The following is a 24099-nucleotide window of genomic DNA, read 5'->3' on the forward strand; positions in this document are numbered from 1 at the left end:
TAAATTAAGATTTTTCCTTAGCCTATTAAAATTGCCTAACTTTGAAAGAATGATTATTGTGTAAAAGAATCTTATTCCTGAGACTTTGATGGTTTTACTGTCTCAGGAACTTGCAGAACATTGGAAAAACAGGAACTTCTTAGGTAGCTATTCCCAGCTTTATTAGAAAGGAAGCATGTGAGAAGGTATCTCTTTCATCTGTCCCTCACCTATTTACCTCTACTTCTTGACTGCCAGCTACTTTCTAGCATCCATCAGCCCCTTAAGTTAAGCTAAAGAAAAAAAGTAAACTCTGGAATATGATTTCAACCCCTTTGCCAATCTAATTTTTTTTCTTTTTTGAGATGGAATCTCACTGTTGCCCAAGCTGGAGTGCAGTGGTGTCATCTTGGCTCACTGCAACCTCTGCCTCATGAGTTCAAGTGATTCTCCTGCCTCAGACTCCCAAGTAGCTGGGATTACATGCATGCGCCACCATGCCCGGCTAATTTTTGTATTTTTAGTAGAGACGGGGTTTCACCATGTTGGCCAGGCTGATTTTAACCTCCTGACTTCAGGTGATCCACCCACCTCAGCCCCCCAAAGGGCTGGGATTACAGTCAATCTAATTTTTTTAAGATTACATGTAAATATGATAATCAATAAATACTGATATTATTGCATTATCTTGTCCCATCCTGTTCTAAAGCAATTGTGATGACTACTGAAGTTGTCAGGGGACTAACTTAAGAAAAAGAAAGCAAAGCTCAGTTTTAGGGACACAATAGGTACTTTATACATACTGGTTCCATTGACATAATCAATAGGATAGTCAATCTCTGGGCAATTGGGAATTGGTATTAATTAACATACAATTGAGAATTCGTATTCATTGACATACAATTTTGGCATCCAGTATGCCATTGAGATGGAATGTCCACAGCTTTTTAGATTGCCTCTGTCATTTGTCCGTGTTTAACACTGGAGTACTGGGGTTTGTTTTGTGACTTTTCTTGTAGGAATTCAACAATATCATGGAAGAGAAGCTAGATCTTTGCATATTAATGCTGAACATCTTGGGAAACCACAAAGAATCTCTTGATAAAGAATTTGCCAAATTAATAGCGATTTTGAAGAGATTCAGGCAGGAATATTTTTATTTCAGAAAAGAATTTCTTGCCAGGTGATAATCATTTATATATAAGAAATCCATGCTTTATAAACATGAAATGTTTATGATCATGCCACTGCATTCAGTTTACTTTCTGCAAGTTGTATACATTGATTTCAGATGATACTTTTTTCAGAGAAGATATTCTGTTTGATAACTCTGAATTGTAAAATAGTATGAAATTGACTTACATGTTCAAAATTGCAAATGACGAACTATAAAATCTGTGGAAACCAGCCAAGCGCGGTGGCTCACGCCTATAATCCCAGCACTTTGGGAGGCTAATGTGGGCGAATCACCTGAGGTCAGGAGTTCGAGACCAACCTGGCCAACATGGTGAAACCCTGTCTCTACTAAAAATACAAAAATTAGCCGGATGTGGTGGTGCATGCCTATAATCCCAGCTACTTGGGAGGCTGAGGCAGGAGAATTGCTTGAACCCGGGAGGCAGAGGTTCAGTGAGCTGAGATCACACCACTGCACTAGACTCTGTTTCAAAAAAAAAAAAAAAAAAAAAAAAAAAAAAAAAATCTGTGGAAACATATAAGATTATTTTCCTAGAGAAGGAATTGAAATTAATAAAGTGAATGGACTAAGACCTGAGAGTTATTAATGGAAGCTCTGGAACTTGAAGCCAGGTCTGCTGGCTCCTCCCCATTGGGTTTTATGTTTGACCTCAGTGTATCATGTTGGGCACTGGGCAACTAAATGTCAGTTAAATGCAGTCATAGGGAATAGATGATAACAAATACAAAATAACTTACCTTCTTACCCTTTCTTTACCCTCAATTCTTATGATAATGGAGAAATTCTTGAAACTTTTACACTCTGGAAACCTTAAGGCCAGCGATTATATCTTTTGTTAACCACCATTTATATAGCTGCTAGGACCATACTTAGCAGTTACTCAAGAAATGCTTTTTGAGCAAATGAGCAAATGAACATAGGTATATATTGCACTTGAACAAAATTTTAAAATGTAATTAGTGACTGAGGTAAACTTGAAGCAAATAGCCAGAAGAAACTATTTTATTTCCCCCAAATATAAGGAAACTAGGTACCAGAGAGAGAGAATACCAGAGGAACTCGCAGGAAAATGATCTTCTGCTTTCCCTAAGAAGCAGAGAACCCTCACTTCCCCATAGTGGTAAAAGATGTGGGCTAAGTGGACACACAGCTTCCCTACGCAGATACCATCTCCACAAAAGGCAGCATCAACACTCTTCTATTTAGCAACAAAGAACTATTTGGAGAGAGGTCTGCACTGATGTCATCTCAAAATGAGTGAATCTTCTGTATTGTCCTACTTAGACATACAAGCAGCCTGGTTAAATAACAGTAGGTGTCATTTGTCTAGAGGCTACTGTGTCAGATGTAGTGCTAAGAAGTTGACATATATTTATCTCCAGAGAGGTTCCATAATTTGCCCAAGGTCACCCAGCTGGGATTAAGTGACAGCTGGGATTCAGACCTAGTTCTGCCTGACTTCAAAACCTGTGTCCTTTCAATGGTTAATCTCCCACCATCGACTTGTTAAATCTGATACAAGATTCTTTAAAAGTATTCTGGGAACCTAGCATTGGGCAAAATACTCCTTATCAGCATAAGATGGGTATAACCTCTGGCTTTTGGACACAATTTAAAACTGACAAAGCCACATAAAGGCTACACACAAAATAATTTGACTGTGGACTTTAGCTATGAATAAGTAAATAGCTGGGTGCCCCGGCTCATGCCTGTAATCCCAGCACTTTGGGAAGCTAAGACAGGAGGATGATTTGAGCCTGGGAGTTCAGACCAGCCTGGGCAACATAGCGAGACCCTGTCTCTAACAAAAAAATTTTAAATGAGCTGGGCATGGTGATGCATGCCTGTAGTCTCAGCTACTTGGGAGGTTGAGGTGGAAGGATTGAGCCCAGGAGTTTGAGGCTACAATGAGCTATAATTGTGCCAGTGCACTCTAGCAGCCTGGGAGACAGAGCAAGACACTGCCTCTTTAAAAAAAAAAAAAGAGAGAAAAAGAAAAAAAAGAAAATGGAGTATTTTGTGAGGATGAGAGAGAATTCTGTTTAGATGAGGTAGGAAATGTTTATTAAAGGTAAATTTTTAGGGGCTATTTGCTGAGGAAGAGAAGCCTCTCATTCTGCTGTGGGACAAATAGGCTCTAGTGCTGAAGAATGGAAATAATTGAGTGGCATGGACAGGAAAGTTCTCTCAGAAGGCTTGGCGAGGAAACAAGTCTTGATCCGTACAATATCCGTCAGGATGTCTGCTCTTCGCCTGGCTTCCACCCCTTCCCCAACTCCAGGTGCTAAGGAATTACAGGAAATAAGACAGAAATCTCTGCCTCTATGAAACTAATATCTAGTAAAGGATACAAATAACAAACAAATAAACATACAATGTCAGGGAGTGGTATAAAGAAAATTAAATCAGGATAAGAAGACAAAGAATGACTGGGAGCATTTTAGAGAGAATAGCCAGGAAAGTCCTGCCTGAGGAGTGATGAATTGAGTAGAGAGCTGAGTGGGGCGAGGGAGTGAGCTATGTGACGATCCGGGTGTGTTCCAGGCAGAGGAAGGAGCCGGTGCAAAGACCCTGAGGTTGTAGTGAGCTTGGTGTTTTTGAGCAGCAGCAAGAAGCTGGTATGGCTGGGGTGGGGTGGAGGCTGGGCAGTGGTAGGATGTGGAGCCAGAAGGATAGACAGAGGCCAGGCCACACACAGCCTTTGCAGTCCATGTTTAGGAGTTGGGAGTTTATTCAGTGTGGTGAGAAGCCATCAGAGGGTTAGGAGCAGAGAAAAAATGTGATTTGTGTTTTGTTTTTGTTTGTTTTTATTTTTTTCTTCTTTCTTTGTGATTTGTGTTTTGAAAGATCTGCTGGATGAAGAATTATTTATAGAGGGCAAAAGTGAAAGCAGTGAGACGAGTAAGAAGAGTTTTCTTTTCTTTTCTTTTCTTTTTTTTCAAGACAGTCTCACTCCATCACCCAGGCTGGAGTGCAGGAGCACGATCTCAGCTCACTGGAACCTCTACCTCCTGGGTTCAACCTCCACCTCCCGAGCTCAAACGATTCCCTTGCTTCAGACTCCCAAGTAGCTGTGTGCTGCTATGCTCAGCTAATTTTCGTATTTTTTTAAAATTATACTTTAAGTTTTAGGGTACATGTGCACAATGTGCAGGTTAGTTACATATGTATACATGTGCCATGTTGGTGTGCTGCACCCGTTAACTCGTTATTTAACATTAGGTATATCTCCTAATGCTATCCCTCCCCCTTCCCCCCAACAACAGGCCCTGGTGTGTGATGTTCCCCTTCCTGTGTCCATGTGTTCTCATTGTTCAATTCCCACCTATGAGTGAGAACATGTGGTGTTTGGTTTTTTGTCCTTGCGATAGTTTGCTGAGAATGATGGTTTCCAGCTTCATCCATGTCCCTACAAAGGACATGAACTCATCATTTTTTATGGCTGCATAGTATTCCATGGTGTATATGTGCCACATTTTCTTAATCCAGTGTATCATTGTTGGACATTTGGCTTGGTTCCAAGTCTTTGCTATTGTGAATGTGCCGCAATAAACATATGTGTGCATGTGTCTTTATAGCAGCAGGATTTATAGTCCTTTGGGTATATACCCAGTAATGGGATGGCTGGGTCAAATGGTATTTCTAGTTCTAGATCCCTGAGGAATCACCACACTGACTTCCACAATGATTGAACTAGTTTGCAATCCCACCAACAGTGTAAAAGTGTTCCTATTTCTCCACATCCTCTCCAGCACCTGTGGTTTCTTGACTTTTTAATGATCGCCATTCTAACTGGTGTGAGATGGTATCTCATTGTGGTTTTGATTTGCATTTCTCTGATGGCCAGTGATGATGAGCATTTTTTCATGTGTCTTTTGGCTGCATAAATGTCTTCTTTTGAGAAGTGTCTGTTCATATCTTTTGCCCACTTTTTGATGAGGCTGTTTTTTCCTTGTAAATTTGTTTGAGTTCATTGTAGATTCTGGATATTAGCCCTTTGTCAGATGAGTAGGTTACGAAAATGTTCTCCCATTCTGTAGGTTGCCTGTTCACTCTGATGGTAGTTTCTTTTGCTGTGCAGAAGCTCTTTAGTTTAATTAGATCCCATTTGTCAATTTTGGCTTTTGTTGCCATTGCTTCTGGTGTTTTAGTCATGAAGTCCTTGCCCATGCCTATGTCCTGAATGGTATTGCCTAGGTTTTCTTCTAGGGTTTTTATGGTTTTAGGTTTAACATTGAAGTCTTTAATCCATCTTGAATTAATTTTTGTATAAGCTGTAAGGAAGGGATCCAGTTTCAGCTTTGTACATATGGCTAGCCAGTTTTCCCAGTACCATTTATTAAATAGGGAATCTTTTCTCCATTGCTTGTTTTTGTCAGGTTTGTCAAAGATCAGATAGTTGTAGATATGTGGCATTATTTCTGAGGGCTCTGTTCTGTTCCATTGGTCTATATCTCTGTTTTGGTACCAGTACCATGCTGTTTTGGTTACTGTAGCCTTGTAGTATAGTTTGAAGTCAGGTGGCGTGATGCCTCCAGCTTTGTTCTTTTGGCTTAGGATTGACTTGGCGATGTGGGCTCTTTTTTGGTTCCATATGAACTTTAAAGTAGTTTTTTCCAATTCTGTGAAGAAAGTCATTGGTAGCTTGATGGGGTTGGCATTGAATCTATAAATTACCTTGGGCAGTATGGCCATTTTCACGATATTGATTCTTCCTACCCATGAGCATGGAATGCTCTTCCGTTTGTTTGTATCCTCTTTTATTTCATTGAGCAGTGGTTTGTAGTTCTCCTTGAAGAGGTCCTTCACATCCCTTGTAAGTTGGATTCCTAGGTATTTTATTCTCTTTGAAGCAATTGTGAATGGGAGTTCACTCATGATGTGGCTCTCTGTTATTGGTGTATAGGAATGCTTGTGATTTTTGCACATTGATTTTGTATCCTGAGACTTTGCTGAAATTGCCTATCAGCTTAAGGAGATTTTGGGCTGAGACAATGGGGTTTTCTAGATATACAATCATGTCATCTGCAAACAGGGACAATTTGACTTCCTCTTTTCCTAATTGAATACCCTTTATTTCCTTCTCCTGCCTGATTGCCCTGGCCAGAACTTCCAACACTATGTTGAATAGGAGTGGTGAGAGAGGGCATCCCTGTCTTGTGCCCGTTTTCAAAGGGAATGCTTCCAGTTTTTGCCCATTCAGTATGATATTGGCTGTGGGTTTGTCATAGATAGATCTTATTATTTTGAGATACATTCCATCAATACCTAATTTATTGAGAGTTTTTAGCATGAAGGGCTGTTGAATTTTGTCAAAGGCCTTTTCTGCATCTATTAAGGTAATCATATGGTTTTTGTTGTTGGTTCTGTTTATATGCTGGATTACATTTATTGATTTGCATATGTTGAACCAGCCTTGCATCCCAGGGATGAAGCCCACTTGATCATGGTGGATAAGCTTTTTGACGTGCTGCTGGATTTGGTTTGCCAGTATTTTATTGAGGATTTTTGCTCGATGTTCATCAGGGATATTGGTCTAAAATTCTCTTTTTTTGTTGTGTCTCTGCCAGGCTTTTGCATCAGGATGATGCTGGCCTCATAAAATGAGTTAGTGAGGATTCCCTCTTTTTCTATTGATTGGAATAGTTTCAGAAGGAATGGTACCAGCTCCTCCTTGTACCTCTGGTAGAATTCGGTTGTGAATCCATCTGGTCCTGGACTCTTTTTGGTTGGTAAGCTATTGATTATTGCCACAATTTCAGAGCCTGTTATTGGTCTATTCAGAGATTCATCTTCTTCCTGGTTTAGTCTTGGGAGGGTGTATGTGTTGAGGAATTTATCCATTTCTTTTAGATTTTCTAGTTTATTTGTGTAGAGGTGTTTATAGTATTCTCTGATTGTAGTTTGTATTTCTGTGGGATCGGTGGTGATATCCCCTTTATCATTTTTTATTGTGTCTATTTGATTCTTCTCTCTTTTATTCTTTATTAGTCTCGCTAGCGGTCTATCAATTTTGTTGATCTTTTCAAAAAACCAGCTCCTGGATTCATTGATTTTTTTGAAGGATTTTTGTGTCTCTATTTCCTTCAGTTCTGCTCTGCTCTTAGTTATTTCTTGCCTTCTGCTAGCTTTTGAATGTGTTTGCTCTTGCTTCTCTAGTTCTTTTAATTGTGATGTTAGGGTGTCAATTTTAGATCTTTCCTGCTTTCTCTTGTGGGCAATGCTATAAGTTTCCCTCTACACACTGCTTTAAATGTGTCCCAGAGATTCTCGTGTGTTGTGTCTTTGTTCTCGTTGGTTTCAAAGAACATCTTTATTTCTGCCTTCATTTTGTTATGTACCCAGTAGTCATTCAGGAGCAGGTTGTTCAGTTTCCATGTAGTTGAGCAGTTTTGAGTGAGTTTCTTAATCCTGAGTTCTAGTTTGATTGCACTGTGGTCTGAGAGACGGTTTGTTATAATTTCTGTTCTTTTACATTTGCTGAGGAGTGCTTTACTTCCAACTATGTGGTCAATTTTGAATAGGTGTGGTTTGGTGCTGAAAAGAATGTATATTCTGTTGATTTGGGGTGTAGAGTTCTGTAGATGTCTATTAGGTCCGCTTGGTGCAGAGCTGAGTTCAATTCTTGGATATCCTTGTTAACTTTCTGTCTCGTTGATCTGTCTAATGTTGACAGTGGGGTGTTAAAGTCTCCCGTTATTATTGTGTAGGAGTCTAAGTCTCTTTGTAGGTCTCTAAGGACTTGCTTTATGAATCTGGGTGCTCCTGTATTGGGTGCATATATACTTAGGATAGTTAGCTCTTCTTGTTGAATTGATCCCTTTACCATTATGTAATGGCCTTCTTTGTCTCTTTTGATCTTTGTTGGTTTAAAGTCTATTTTATCAGAGACTAGGATTGCAACCCCTGCCTTTTTTTGTTTTCCATTTGCTTGGTAGATCTTCCTCCATCCCTTTATTTTGAGTCTATGTGTGTCTCTGCACGTGAGATGGGTTTCCTGAATACAGCACACTGATGGGTCTTGGCTCTTTATCCAATTTGCCAGTCTGTTTCTTTTAATTGGAGCATTTAGCCCATTTTCACTTAAGGTTAATATTGTTATGTGTGAATTTGATCCTGTCATTATGATGTTAGCTGGTTATTTTGCTCGTTAGTTGATGCAGTTTCTTCCTAGCATCGATGGTCTTTACAATTTGGCATGTTTTTGCAGTGGCTAGTACTGGTTGTTCCTTTCCATGTTTAGTGCTTCCTTCAGGAGCTCTTTTAGGGCAGGCCTGGTGGTGACAAAATCTCTCAGCATTTGCTTTTCTGTAAAGTATTTTATTTCTCCTTCACTTATGAAGCTTAGTTTGGCTGGATATGAAATTCTGGGTTGAAAATTCTTTTCTTTAAGAATGTCGAATATTGACCCCCACTCTCTTCTGGCTTGTAGAGTTTCTGCCGAGAGATCAGCTGTTAGGCTGATGGGCTTCCCTTTGTGGGTAACCCAACCTTTCTCTCTGGCTGCCCTTAACATTTTTTCCTTCATTTCAACTTTGGTGAATCTGACAATTATGTATCTTGGAGTTGCTCTTCTCGAGGAGTATCTTTGTGGCATTCTCTGTATTTCCTGAATCTGAATGTTGGTCTGCCTTGCTAGATTGGGGAAGTTCTCCTGGATACTATCCTGCAGAGTGTTTTCCAACTTGGTTGCATTCTCCCCATCACTTTCAGGTACGCCAATCAGACGTAGATTTGGTCTTTTCACATAGTCCCATATTTCTTGGAGGCTTTGTTCCTTTCTTTTTATTCTTTTTTCTCTAAACTTCTCGCTTCATTTCATTAATTTGATCTTCCATCACTGATACCCTTTCTTCCAGTTGATCGCATTGGCTACTGAGGCTTGTGCATTCATCACGTAGTTCTGGTGCCTTGGTTTTCAGCTCCATCAGGTCCTTTAAGGACTTCTCTGCATTGGTTATTCTAGTTAGCCATTCGTCTAATTTTTTTTCAAGGCTTTTAACTTCTTTGGCATGGGTTCGAACTGCTTCCTTTAGCTCGGAGTAGTTTGATTGTCTGAAGCCTTCTTCTCTTAACTTGTCGAAGTCTTTCTCTGTCCAGCTTTGTTCCATTGCTGGTGAGGAGCTGCTTTCCTTTGGAGGAGGAGAGGTGCTCTGATTTTTAGAGTTTCCAGTTTTTCTGCTTTGTTTTTTCCCCATCTTTGTGGTTTTATCTACCTTTGGTCTTTGATGATGGTGACGTACAGATGGGATTTTGGTGTGGATGTACAGATGTCCTTTCTGTTTGTTAGTTTTCCTTCTAACAGTCAGGACCCTCAGCTGCAGGTCTGTTGGAGTTTGCCGGAGGTCCACTCCAGAACCTGTTTGCCTGGGTATCAGCAGCGGAGGCTGCAGAACAGCAGATATTGGTGAACAGCAAATGTTGCTGCCTGATTGTTCTTCTGGAAGTATTGTCTCAGAGGAGTACCCAGCCATGTGAGGTGTCAGTCTGCCCCTACTGGGGGTGCCTCCCAGTTAGGCTACTCGGGGGTCAGGAACCCACTTGAGGAGGCAGTCTGTCTGTTCTCAGATGTCCAGCTGCGTGCTGGGAGAACCACTACTCTCTTCAAAGCTGTCAGACAGGGACATTTAAGTATGCAGAGGATTCTGCTGCCTTTTGTTTGGCTATGCCCTGCCCCCAGAGGTGGAGTCTACAGAGGCAGGCAGGCCTCCTTGAGCTGTGGTGGGCTTCACCCAGTTCGAGATTCCCATCCGCTTTGTTTACCTACTCAAGCCTCAGCAATGGTGGGTGCCCCTCCCCCAGCCTCACTGCCGCCTTGCAGTTTGATCTCAGACTGCTGTGCTAGCAATGAGCGAGGCTCTGTGGGCATAGGACCCTCCAAGCCAGGCACAGGATATAATCTCCTGGTGTGCCGTTTGCTAAGACCGTTGGAAAAGCGCAGTATTAGGGTGGGAGTGACCTGATTTTCCAGGTGCTGTCTGTCACTCCTTTCTTTGACTAGGAAAGGGAATTCCTTGACCTCTCACACTTCCCAGGTGAGGCGATGCCTCGCCCTGCTTCAGCTCATGCTTGGTGCCCTGCGCCCACTGTCCTGCACCCACATTCCGACACTCCCCAGTGAGATGAACACAGTACCTCAGTTGGAAATGCAGAAATCACCCATCTTCCACGTGGCTCACGCTGTGGGCTGTAGACTGGAGCTGTTCCTATTCGGCCATCTCGGCTCCACGTCTTTTTTTTTTTTTTTTTTTTTTTTAGTAGAGATGGGTTTTTCCTGTGTTGGCCAGCCTGGTCTCAAACTCCTGGTCTCAAGTGATCTGCCCTCCTAGGCCTCCCAAAGTGCTGGGATTATAGGCATGAGCCACTGCATCCAGTGAGAGAAGAGGTTCTCAATAACAGATAAGCATTTAGATATTCTGATATCAATTTACTGTTTTTTGACCCATTTAAAAAAAAGATATAAAATAATAGAGTGCATTACATATAGTAAGAATAAGTAGTGCTGAATTGAATTTTTGTTTCAGCTATGTTTGTGTGTATGTGTGTGTGTTTGTATACTGAGTTGAAGTATAAAACATTTCATGATCAAAGAGTTACAGAGTTAGGAACTACTGCAGTAGTCCAGGTGAGGGATGTAGTGTGGTTCAGGGTAATAGTCATGGAAGTGGTAAGAAATTATTAAATTCGAGGTGTATATTTGAGGGTGGATCCAATCAAACGTGCTGGCAAGTTGTATGTGTGGAGTGCAAGAAAGAGAGGAGTCATCCTTGACTTAGAGGCTGTTGATCTGAAAACCGGGTACATGGAGTGCTATTTAGACAGCAAAGTCTGGGAAAGATGCAGACTGGAATAGAAATCAAGATTTATCATTAGAACATGTTGGCAGAGAGAATTGTTGGATTTAAACATACACACAAGCTAATATATACCTCTTTACATGATAATAAAATTTGTATGGGAGAAAAATCTTCAAAGGTTCATCATCTGTTGAGTATCTTTAACAGATGATATCATCTAATTTTTTTTTTTTTTTTTTGAGACAGGGTCTTGATCTGTTGCCAGGGTAGAGTGCAATGGTGCTATCTCAGCTCACTGCAGCCTCCACCTCCCAGGTTCAAGTGATTCTCCTGCCTCAGCCTCCTGAGTAGCTGGGACTCCAGGCGCCTGCCAACACACCCAGCTAATTTTTTGTATTTTTAGTAGAGATGGGGTTTCACCATGTTGGCCACGATGGTCTCAATCTCTTGACCTCGTGATCCACCTGCCTCGGCCTCCCAAAGTGCTGGGATTACAGGCATGAGCCACCATGCCTGGCCCCCATCTATTATTTTTAAAAAGCTATTTCTAACACTTATGATTCATAAAGTTCATAAAACATGTTGTTATATTGGTGAAAATATATATAAGTAATTGAAAATATGAGTATTAATAAATATGGATTTATGATGGTCTTTAAAGTCCTTTTGCTTTCTCTTGGAAGATAATGGACCCTCTTGAGAATATAGACTATTCCTGGTAGAGAGAAAAGTAGATAAAAGTGATGTCTTTAAAATAAAAAAAAAAAAAAAAGAAGAAGAAAAGGAATGATTCCAGCAAGATGGTGGAATAGGAAGCTCTGGACCCTCTTTCTCTCCAGGAACACATGAATTCAACAACAATACAAGAACAAATTCCTATTGTGAAGAACACAGAAACTAGTTGAGAGGCTCTTGAATCCTGAGTGAGCGTGAATCCAGCTTCATCAAGGCTGGTAGGAAAATTTGAGGAATCCTCACCATAATCCCTATCCCTAGTTTAGTGCCATGTCAATGGAATGAAACCTCCAGCTCTCAGCTTCTCCCTAGCGTGGTGGGGTGGGGAGGAGAATCAAATCACATGTCCAACATTTCAACTTTCCTGGGGGCTGCCTAAGATACTAGTTTCTGTTTCACTTGTCTCATAGTGCTAATGGGACCTGGCATACTCTAGATGCCTGGATACCACTGAAAACGAAGAAGGTAGTTTGAACTAGCATGCATGCACTTGCTGGAGCCCCTACTCCCAGCTCAGTGAAAAGCCCTAGGTCTCAGCTTCTGTCCAGGGATGAAAAGATGGAAGAGTTGGACTGTGTATCCAATGTTTCAGTTTTTCTGGATGCTGCCCAAAGAATTGGCTTCTGTCTTACCTGTCTCGGAGTACTATGAGACCCAGCATGCCCTAGATGCCTGGGGGCTGCTGACACAAAATGGTGGTTTGGATTAGTGTGAATGTTCGAGACTACCCCTGGCCTCCAGAATCTCTTCCTGGATTGATTAAGGGTTTTCTCCTGTATGAGACCTGTATGTGAAGACTGGGAGAGTTGGCTATTTTTTCTAATACATAGTTAAAAAGAGTCAAGGAAAATAAAGAAGTAGGAAAATATGCTGCAAACAAGGGAACAATAAATCTCTAGAAACTGACCCTAATGAAGCAGGTAAAGGACTTACCTGACAGAGAATCCCATTAAAATGCTGGAGGTCAGAAGAAAATGCCTGTGCAAAGTTAGAATTTAACAAAAAGAAAATACAAACACAGAATGCTGTAACACTTTAATGGTTGTGGTTAAATCAGTTTTAATTCTTATATAAAAGTTGAAAGTATAAGTAAAAAATAACTATAAAAATGTTTATGATATCTAACTAAAAATATGTAAATTATAATATCAATAACATAAAGTGTTTGAAGGAGAGAAGTAATAGTATAGAGTTTCTATATGTGATGGAATTTAGGTTGTTAGCTTAAAATAGACTATTATAATTATAAGATGTTTTATGTAAGCTCCATGGTAACCCCAAAGAACATACCTATAAAGCAGATACACACACGAAGAAAGGAATCAAAGAATATTAATACAGAGAAGTCAACAAAACTCAAAGGAAGGCAAGTAGAGAGGAAAAGCGGGAAAAAATAACTACAAGACAGACTGAAAAATAATAAGATGGCAATAGTAAGTCCTTCCCTATGAATAATTACTTCAAATATAAATGGATTAAACTTACCAATCAAAAGACGTAGAGGGCTAAACATATTAAATTTTAAAAAGCCAAGATTCAACTATATGCTGTCTCAAGAGACTCACTTTAGATTTAAGTACACACATAAGCTGAAGGCGAAGAGATGAAAAAAGATATTCCAAGCAAATGGCAGCCAAAAGAGAGTATGGGTAACTATATCAGACAAAATTGACTTTAAGTCAAAAACTGTCATAAGAGACAAAGAAGGACATTATATAATAAAAGGATCAGCTCACCAGGAAAATATAATATCTACACACCCAACATTAGAGAACCTAAATATATAAAGCAAACCCTGACAGAACTGAAGGGGGAAATAGAAGAAATAGACAGCAATAAAATAATAAGAGACTTTAGTATTTCATGTTCAATAATGGATAGAACATCTAGACAGAAAATCAATAAGGAAATAGCAGGCTTGAATAGCACTAGAGAGTAAATGGACCAAACACAGAACATTCCTCCCAACTGCAGTAGAATATACATCCTTCTTAAATGCACATGGAACGTTCTTCAGGATAGATCACACATTAGGTCACAAAACAAATATTAACAAATTTAAGATTGAAATCATACTAATTATCTTTTTCCTACCATAATGGAATAAAACTAGAAATGTATAGCAGAAGGAAAACGGAAATATTCATAAATATGTGAGAATTAAACAACAGACTCCTGAACAACAAATAGGTCAATGAAGAAATAAAGAAAATTAGACTTGAGACAAATGAAAACAAAAGCACATACCAAAATCTTTAGGATGTAGAAAAAGCAGTACTCCTAAGAGGGTATTTTATAGTGATAAACACTTATATTAAAAAAGAAGATAAATTTCAGATAAACCTAACTTTTTACACTTCAATGAACTAGAAAAAGAACAACTTAAGCCGAAAGTTCCTTCCCAGAAGAAAGGAAATAATAAAAATTAGAGCAAAAAGTTGTTTAAAATAGAAAAGCAATTAAAAAGCAGCAAAACTAAGAGGTGGATTTTTGAAAAGATAAACAAGACAGACAAACCTTTAGCTAGACTAAGAAGACGACTCAAAATCAGAAATGAGGGAGATATTACAACTAGAACTGCAGAAATACAAAGGATCATAAAAGACTAGTACAAACAATTTTATGCCAACAAATTAGATAACCTAGAAGAAATGGAAAAATTCCCAGAAACATACACCCCATCATAATTCTTTATGAATCATGAAGAAATTGAAAATCTGAAAAGATCTACAACCAGTAAGGAGATTGTGTCAGTAATTAAACACCTCCCAAAAAAGAAAAGCCCAGTATGAGACGGCTTCACTGGTGAATTCTACCAAACATTTAAAGAAGATTAATGCTAATCCTTATGAAATTCTTCACCAAAAAAAAGATGAAAAAGAAAAAGGAAAAGAAAAGGAAGGTACACTTATAAATGCATTTCATGAGGCCAGCATTACCCTGATACCAAAGCTAGGCCAGTACCCCTGATGATGCAAAATCCTCAAGAAAATATAAGCCAGTCAAATACAAAAGCACATTGAAAGGCTTATACACCATGACCAAGTGGGATTTATTTCTGGGATGCAAGGATGGTTCCAATATATGCAAATTGATTATCTTGATATACTACATTAACAGAATGGAGGATAAATATTGTGTGATCATCTCTATAGGTGCAGAAAAAACATTTGATAAAATTTAACAATATTTTGTGTAAAAACTCTTAAGAAACTAGGAATAGAAGTAAATTATCTCAACATAATAAAAGTAATGTATGAAAAACTCGGTGAACATCACTCAATGGTAAAAGACAAAGTTTTTCCTCTAAGGTCAGCAACAAAGCAAGGCTGCTCACTCTCACCACTTCTGTTCAGTGTAGTACTTGCCAGAGAATTTAGGCAAGAAAAAAAATAAAAGGCATATAAATATAAAAGGAAGAAGTAAAATGATCTCTGCAGATAACATGATCTTATTTATAGAAAACTCTAATGATTTCACAAAAAACCTGTTAGAATTTAGTAAAGTTGCATCACACAAAATCAACATACCATAATAAATTTCATTTATAGATGAGCAACATTGAACTATCTGAAAAAGAAATTAACAATCTCATTTACAATAGCATCAAAAAGAATACTTTGGGATAAATTTAAAGAGGTAAAAAAATAATAAAAACTACAAAATATTGATGAGAGAAATTAAAGACACAAATAAATGAAAAGGCATCCTGTGTTCATAGATTGGAAGAGTTCATGTTGTTTAAATGTCCATACTACCCAAAGCAATCTATAGATTCAATGCAAACCCTAACAAAAATTCCAATGGCATTTTTTTTACAGGAATAGAAAAAAAATCCTAAAATTCTTATGGAACCATGAGGGACCCTGAATAGCTGAAAACAATCTTGAGAAGAAAGAACAAAGATGGAGACATTACTGTTCCTGATTTCAAAATATATTACAAAGCTACAGTAATTAAACCAGTATGGTATTAGCATAAAGACAGACGTATAGACCAATGAAACAGAATAGAGAGCCTAGAAATAAACCAATGCATAGATGGTCACTTGATCTTCAACATAGGTGCTAAGAATATGTAATAGGGAAAGGATAATCTCTTCAACAAATGGTGCAGGGATAACTGGACGTCCACAGACAAAATAATGAAATTGGACTCTTATACCATAAACAAAAATCAATTAAAAATGGATTAAAGATGTAAATTTAAGACCTGAAACCGAAAACACCTAGAAGAAAACATGTGGGAAAGCTTCATAACGTTGGTCTTGGCAAGATTTCTTGGATATGACACCAAAAAGCACAGGCAACAAAAAGCAAAGTAGACATGTTGGACTGCATCAGTCTGAAAAGCTTCTGCACAGCAAAGAATACAATACAATGAAAAGATAACCTATGGAATGGGAGAAAATATTTGTAAACGAAACAACTGATAGGGGGTTTTTTGTTGTTTTTTGTTTTTGTTTTTTCCTTTAAGTTCCAGGATACATGTGCAGGATCTGCAGGTATTTTACGTAGGTAAATGTGTGCCGTAGTGGTTTGCTGCACAGATCAACCCATCACCTGGGTATTTAAGCCCAGCATCCATTTGCTATTCTTCCTGATGCTCTCCCTCCTCACCCGCTTGACAGGCTCCAGTGTGTGGTGTTCCCTGCAATGTGTCCATGTGTTCTCATCATTCAGCTCCCACTTATAAGTGAGAACATGCGATGTTTGGTGTTCTGTTCCTGTGTTAGTTTGCCGAGGATAACAGCTTCCAGCTCCATCCATGTCCCTGCAAAGGACGTGACCTTGTTCCTTTTTATGGCTGCGTAGTATTCCATGGTGTACATGTATCACATTTTCTTTACCCAGTCCATCACTGATGGGCATTTTGGTTGACTCCATGTCTTTGCTATTATGAATAGTGCTGCAGTGAACATACGCATGCATGTATCTTTATAATAGAATGATTTATATTCCTTGGGTATATACTCAGTAATAGGATTGCTGGGTCAAATGGTATTTCTACCTCTATTTAGATCTATGAGGAATTACCACACTGTCTTCCACAATGGATGAACTAATTTATACCCCACCAACAGTATAAAAGCATACCTTTTTCTCTGCAACCTCACCATCATCTGTTGTTTCTGGGATTTTTAATAATTGCCATTCTGGCTGGCATGAGGTGGTATCTCATCGTGATTTTGCATTTCTCTAATGATCAGTGATGTTGAGCTTTTTTTTTCATGTTTGTTGGCCATGTGAATGTCTTATTTTGAGAAGTGTCTGTTCCTGTCCTTTGCCCACTTTTTATTTTTTTATTTTTTTGAGACAGAGTCTCTCTCTGTTGCTCAGGCTGAAGTGTGATGGCAGGGTCTCGATCTCGGCTCACTGCAACCTCCACCTCCCAGGTTCAAGCAATTCCTCTGCTTCAGCCCCCCACATAGCTGGGACTACAGGCACGCATCACCACACCCAGCTAATTTTTGTATTTGTAGTAGAGACGGGCTTTCACCATGTTGGGCAGGCTGGTCTCAAACTCCTGACCTCAAGCAATCCACCCGCCTCAGCCTCCCAAAGTGCTAGGATTACAGGTGTGAGCCACTGAGCCTGGCTTGACCACTTTTTAATATTTTTTTCTTGTAAATTTGTTAAAGTTCCTTGCAGATTCTGGATATTAAACCTTTGTCCAATGGATAGATTGCAAAAATGTTTTCCCATTCTCTAGGTTGTCTGTTGACTCTGATGATAGTTTATTTTGCTGTGCAGAAACTCTTTAGTTTAATTAGATCCTACTTGTCAATTTTTGCTTTTGTTGCAATTGCTTCTGGTGTTTTCGTCGCGAAATCTTTGCCTGTGCCTATGTCCTGAATTTTACTGCTTGGATTTTCTTTTTCTTTTTTTCTTTTTTTTTTTTTTTTAATTATACTTTAGGTTTTAGGGTACATGTGCACAATGTGCAGGTTTGTTACATATGTATCCATGTGCCACGTTGATTTCCTGCACCCATTAACTCGTCATTTAGCATTAGGTATATCTCCTAATGCTGTCCCTCCCCCCTCCCCCAACCCCACAACAGTCCCCGGAGTGTGATGTTCCCCTTCCTGTGTCCATGAGTTCTCATTGTTCAATTCCCACCTATGAGTGAGAACATGCGGTGTTTGGTTTTTTGTCCTTGTGATAGTTTACTGAGAATGATGTTTTCCAGTTTCATCCATGTCCCTACAAAGGATATGAACTCATCCTTTTTTATGGCTGCATAGTATTCCATGGTGTATATGTGCCACATTTTCTTAATCCAGTCTATCGTTGTTGGACATTTGGGTTGGTTCCAACTCTTTTCTATTGTGAATAGTGCCGCAATAAACATACATGTGCATGTGTCTTTATAGCAGCATGATTTTCTTCCAGGGTTTTTATAGTTTTGGGTTTTCCACTTAGTCTTTAATCTATATTGAGTTAATTTTTGTATAAGGTCTGAGGAAGGGGACCAGTTTCAATTTTCTGCATGTGGTTAGCCAGTTCTCCCAGCACCATTTATTAAATAGGGAATCCTTTTCCCATTGCTTGTTTTTGTCAGGTTTGTCAAAGATCAGATGGTTGCAGGTGTACAGTCCTATTTCTGAGTTCTCTATTCTGTTCCATTGGTCTATGTATCTGTTTTTGTACCAGTACCATGCTATTTGATTACTGTAGCCTTGTAGTATAGTCTAAAGTCAGGTAGTGTGGTGCCTCCAGCTTTGTTCTCTTTTCTTAGGATTGTCTTGGATATTTGGGTTCTTTTTTGATTCCATATGAATTTTTAAATAGTTTATTCTAATTCTGTGAAGAATGCCAATGGCAGTTTAATGGGAATAGCATTGAATCTATAAATTACTTTGGGGAGTATGGCTATTTTCATGATATTGATTCTTCCTATCCATGAGCATAGAATGTTTTTCCAGTTGTTTGTGTCCTCTCTGATTTCCTTAAGCAGTGGTTTGTAGTTTTCCTTGAAGAGGTCCTTCACTTAAGGGGTTAATATTTAGATAATATAAGAAACCCCTACAACTCAAGAACAACAACAAAAAAACACAAATAACTAGATTTAAAATTAGACAAAAGACTTGAATAGACATTTCTCAAAAGAAGACGATAAATGGCCAAACAGGTGTACAAACAGATACTCAACATAACTAATCATTAGGAAAATGCAAGTTAAGACTATAATTAGATATTGTATCATACCTGTTAGGATGGCTATTATTTTAAAAGATGGCCAGATGCGGTGGCTCACGCATGTAATCCCAGCACTTTGGGAGGCTGAGGCAGGCGGATCACAAGGTCAAGAGGTCGAGACCATCCTGGCTAACAAGGTGAAACCCCGTCTCTACTAAAAATACAAAAAAATTAGCCGGGCATAGTGGCAGGTGCCTGTAGTCCTAGCTACCCGGGAGGCTGAGGCGGGAGAATGGTGGGAACCCGGGAGGCATAGCTTGCAGTGAGCCAAGATTGTGCCGCTGCACTCCAGCCTGGGCAACACAGCGAGACTCTGTCTCAAAAAAAAAAAAAAAAAAAAAAGCTACTTGGGAAGGAGGCCAAGGCAGGAGAATGTCGTTAGCCTGGGAGGTGGAGCTTGCAGTGAGCCAAGATTGCGCCACTGCACTCCAGCCTGGGTGACAGAGCGAGACTCCGTCTCGAAAAAAAAAAAAAAAAAAAGTGTTGGTGAGGATGTAGAGATGTCGGAGTCCTAGTGCACAGTTGGGGGAATGGAAAGTGGTGCAGGCACTATAGAAAATGTTATGGAGGGCCAGGTGCGGTGGCTCATGCCTGTAATCCCAGCACTTTGAGAGGCCGAGACAGGCGGATCTCGAGGTCAGGAAATGGAGACCATCCTGGCCAACATGGTGAAACCCCGTCTCTACTAAAATACAAAAAATTACCCGGGCATGGTGGTGCGTGCCTGTAGTCCCAGCTACCCGGGAGGCTGAGGCAGGAGAATCGCTTGAACCTGGGAGCCGAAGGTCGCAGTGAGCCGAGATCACGCCAGTGCATTCCAGCCTGGAGACAGAGGGAGACTCTGTCCCAAAAAAAAAAAAAAAAAAGTTACAGAGTTTTCTCAAAATATTAAAAATTAAACTACCATCTGATCTAGGAACCCCACTTCTGGGTATTTATCCAATATAATTAAAATCAGCACCTGGAAGAGCTATTTGCATTCCCATATTCATTGCGGCATTATTCTCAATAGCCAAGATTTGGAAACAACCTGAATGTCCACAGATGATTAGATAAAGAAAATTTGGTATATAAATACAAGGGAATATTATTCAACCTTTAAAAAGAAGGAAATTCTACCACATACGACAACATGGATAAACTTGGAGGACGCTATCCCAAGTAAAATAAGTGAGTCACAGAACAACAAATACTGCATGATCCCACTTATCTGAGGTATCTAGAACAGTTAAACTCATAGAAATAGAAGAATAGTGGTTGCCAGGGGCTAGGGGAGGGGAAACGAGGAGTTGCTGCTTAATAGGTGTAAAGTCTCAGTTATGAAGATGAAGATGTTCTAGAGATCTGCTGTGCAACATTATGCTTATGGTTAATAATACTGTATTGTACACTTAAAAATTTGTTAAGTGGGTAAATCTGTTAAATGTTCCTGCCACAAATTAAAAAGAGAGAGAGCAGGAAATCAACATGGCACATGGATACATATGTAACAAACCTGCACATTGTGCACATGTACCCTAAAACCTAAAGTATAATAAAAAAAAAAAAAAAAGAGAGAGAGACAACTGTAAGCTATTGAAGGATGCTCAGTGTAACTTGTGGTGATGTAGGCAGTTTTTATTTTTGCTTAGGATTTTGTTTGCTTGTTTACCAGTATGGTAAGCATTCTGTGAGACCATTCTTGCCTCTCAAGTGGTCCTTCTTGTAACCAGGGCTGGATTTGTGCCAGTGTGCAGTGGCATTCTGACTACATGTTAACGTTTGAGAGGCATGCACAAGGCCTACAGCTGACAACGTCTTCTTTGTTGTTTTGCAACTCCCAACATTTATCACCACTTTGAGTTAAGGTCCGTATTCAAGTCAAATAGTTTCCAGATAATCATTGATGTATTGGCATGTAACACACATTAAATAATCTCATCTGCTAACAGAGAGTAAGTGCATTTTTACACGTTTTAGAGATTAGAATTGGATCCAAATGAGGTGTAACGTAAAGGCACCATGAGATCTGTGGTGGGGAAGGGTGATGGGGAGAAAAGCTTCAGCAAAAAGAGGACTAAAGTAGAAATATCAACCGCCAGGTTTCATCTGTGCCTGGGGGCGGTCCTTCCTGTGCTCGTGGCACATGTTTATACTATGATTGACAACCCTTAAGGAGAAAGGCTAAGGTCATGAAACAAAGCTCTCTTTCCTTTTCTTTTCCCTGCCCCCACCTTTACCCCATTCCTTTCTTTTTCGTAAAAGCTAGCTGTGATGTGTAAATGTTGCACCTGTCACCCTGACCTCATTGTAGAGCCATCTTCTGAGCAACTGGCAACTGAGGCTAAGTGCTGTGAATGCAGCTGGTGGGAACTGAACACACCAGTGTAAAAGATGAAACTAGAAGTCCTTATCTGTAAAGCGAGGGTGTCAGGCTAAGCGGCCAATAAGCTTTGCTTAAGATTTTATACTTATATACTTTCACTTTTTCCTCTGATCTCTAAGGAAGTGGTGTTAAGTTTGAGTTTGTCACAATTTCACAGGGTGACTCTTAGTTGAAATGTCACTGACAACTTGTGGTTTGGACTTTTTTTTTTTTTTTTTTTTTTTAACTCCAGTCAGAAACAACTAGAAGCCATTAAACAACTACAGGAAGATGCTGCCAACCAGGAAGGCATCCTTAGGAAGAGGCTCCAAGAAACCAGCCAACGGCTGGAGGATGCGCAGGAGCAGGTAGGGGGCTCATGGCTACATTAGATTCAGGGGACATCTCCTCAGATGCCCCGCAAACCATGAAATAAAAATGGAGGAGGAACAACAACAACAAACAAAAAAAGTAAAGCAAAGAGGAACTGCAAGTTCAGTCCCTAGCGACTAACAGTGAGCAGAGGAAGTAAAGGGGGAGTTGTAAGAGAGGCGGTATCAACAGCCTGCTGATGAAAGAGGCGACTCTGCAGAAAGAGGCAACTTGACATATCAGGACTTTAACCGCTGTAGAAATAGCTCAGGCATACCGAGCCCATGCAAACACAGAATTGCAGAAGTTCAGGAGAGGCTTATCACTTCCCTGAGAAGAAAAACACATTTTCAGTTTTGCCTGCATCATAAGAGTGAGCACTCCATTGCTTTCTTTCCTGGCCACACTGCTACAATCCAGTACTAACTATCCATATCCAGGGTAAGGATCGAGATCAAGAAGCCCACTCTGCCAGTGAAAAAGCTACGTCTTTACTGCATAAATTAGAGGAAGCAATTTCGGAACAACGGAACCTTCAAACTATAAATACTGAATTATCGAACACTTGCCAGGCACTTCAGCAGAAGACAAGGAAACTGAAGAGTGAGTAGCAAATATTCATTTATGACCCAGTTTTTGTCCACCCTGAGGCGGGGCATAGGACTACAGGCATTTTTCTATATTACAGCTAGGATATTATTCCTGAATTTATGACAATGAAATGGTTTGAGAAGGCAATATTGTGGGGCTTTCAGAGAGGTTTGCTGAGAGGCTAGGTGCATGCATGGGTTTAACCATTAACTTCCCTTTTTGCTTTTTTATGATAAGCTGGTTTTGTCTGTGGTTGTTTTTTTCTTTTAAAATTAAATAAAACTTCTCAAAATTTCTAAAAGTAAACAAGGAGAAAAATCTAGTATGCATGGTATATTTGAACTTGCAAGTTGTTATATATTATACTCTGATTTTAGTAGCTAGTTTTTTCCTCTCATATGGTAGAAAAGGCCTTGCTTGTCTATTTTCTTTGGAAATTTTAGGGGATTGGGCAAAATAATTATGAATTCAATGTATATCAAAATATCAAACGTGTGAAAATTCTTTTAAAGTTTTAATGCATTCTCTACATACATATTTTGCATTTTAAAAACTGGAATATTTGTCATTTTTCTGTATTACCCAAAAGTGTATAAAGAGTTACCAGAGATTTATGTGAGAAGACAGTTGTCACATTACAGATGTCAGATTAGCTATAAAATTGTTTCATTCTAGAAACATAATATGGTAAAAATAAACCTTATTTAGCCATTTATCAGACAATTGCTTTTGTTCAGCCAGTTTCTTGTTCTAGCAGTATAAATATTCTTTTTATAGAAAGTTATTTGGTTTGAGAAATAAACATTGTTTGTTAATTGTTATATAATTATAAATAATTATATATTTAATATATAAGCTTAAGGTAGGTTACAGATGAAAAATTTCAGACTTGTGTTTGTTTTGGATTTATTGTACCCTTTCTACTATTATCTGAGAAAGCTATTTAGGAGTTTAAGAAATAGTCTAGTTTTAAAATAGCAATGGTTTGCCGGACACAATGGCTCACCTCTGTAATCCCAGCATTTTGGGAGGCCGAGGTGGGCAGATTGCCTGAGCTCAGGAGTTTGAGACCAGCCTGGACAACATGGCGAAACCCTGTCTCTACAAAAATTACAAATAAATAAAACGTGAAAATAGCAGTGGTTATTCAACATGTTCTTGTCATAATATTTAAACCTTTATTGAATTTGCCAGTTTTCAATAATTCTAAATATTCTGATTCACTATGTTAAGGTGGTAAGGCAGTCTTTAAATTACATAGTCTGTGTGTTATTTTACTACTGCTCAGAGGGCATTGGAGAAGGTTCCCTTGTGATTAGAACTGTTCATGTTGAGACATGAATCATAAGGCATTCCAAAGTTGGTTTAAGGTGTGTCTGCTTTAGACACTGTGCCCAAGACTATTCTTTTGCTCCAGTTTTGCCTTTTGATTAAATCAATATTATACCTGAGTTTTATAAACTACTAAGAATTTGTTCTCCTTCCTCACTGTGATTTTCTTACAGTATTTTCTTAGAAGAGTCAACTTTAATAACTTATCCCAAAGTGCACGTTCTTGATATTATGAACTTGCTATTGTTGTCTTCCCAGTTTATCTTCATGGCCTAATAGATTCAAATACACTTAAAAGCAGAATGTGAAAGCTGCCCTGGGTTGATACGTGTATTTTTTTCTGCCTGGATAAAGTAGAGTGGACACTTCCTTTCTGTCTTGAGTTATGCATAACCTGTCCAGATTTATGAAATCCCTTACTTGTTACTTGTATCTTTTGCTGCCCAAAAAACCCACACTAATCAGGATTTTGCTTGTATGATCACGTGCTTACGATCTTTCTAACAATGCCCTTTAAATTCAATCTTTGAGAGAAGAGGGAAATGTAGA

At 39.2% G+C, this 24099-nt stretch overlaps 1 protein-coding gene across 3 annotated transcripts in view; it reads left to right on the forward strand.

Moving 5' to 3' along the window:
* Positions 1–24099, forward strand: part of IRAG2 (inositol 1,4,5-triphosphate receptor associated 2) — a 111005-nt gene that overhangs the window by 33199 nt on the left and 53707 nt on the right. For 2 of the 3 annotated variants that reach the window (XM_032159835.2, XM_058443306.1), the window contains exon 1: positions 22018–22230. Coding sequence is in view for 1 of the 3 variants with exons in the window: in XM_058443308.1 (XP_058299291.1) it covers positions 999–1162; positions 21509–21623; positions 22068–22230 (442 nt within the window). In the remaining 2 variants the exon portion in view is untranslated. Of the gene's footprint in view, positions 1–998; positions 1163–21508; positions 21624–22017; positions 22231–24099 lie in introns of those variants that run through there. The other variant, XM_058443308.1, reaches the window with a different exon arrangement.

The sequence above is a fragment of the Hylobates moloch genome, unplaced genomic scaffold (assembly GCF_009828535.3).
Source record: "Hylobates moloch isolate HMO894 unplaced genomic scaffold, HMol_V3 SCAFFOLD_8, whole genome shotgun sequence".
NCBI lineage: Eukaryota > Metazoa > Chordata > Mammalia > Primates > Hylobatidae > Hylobates > Hylobates moloch.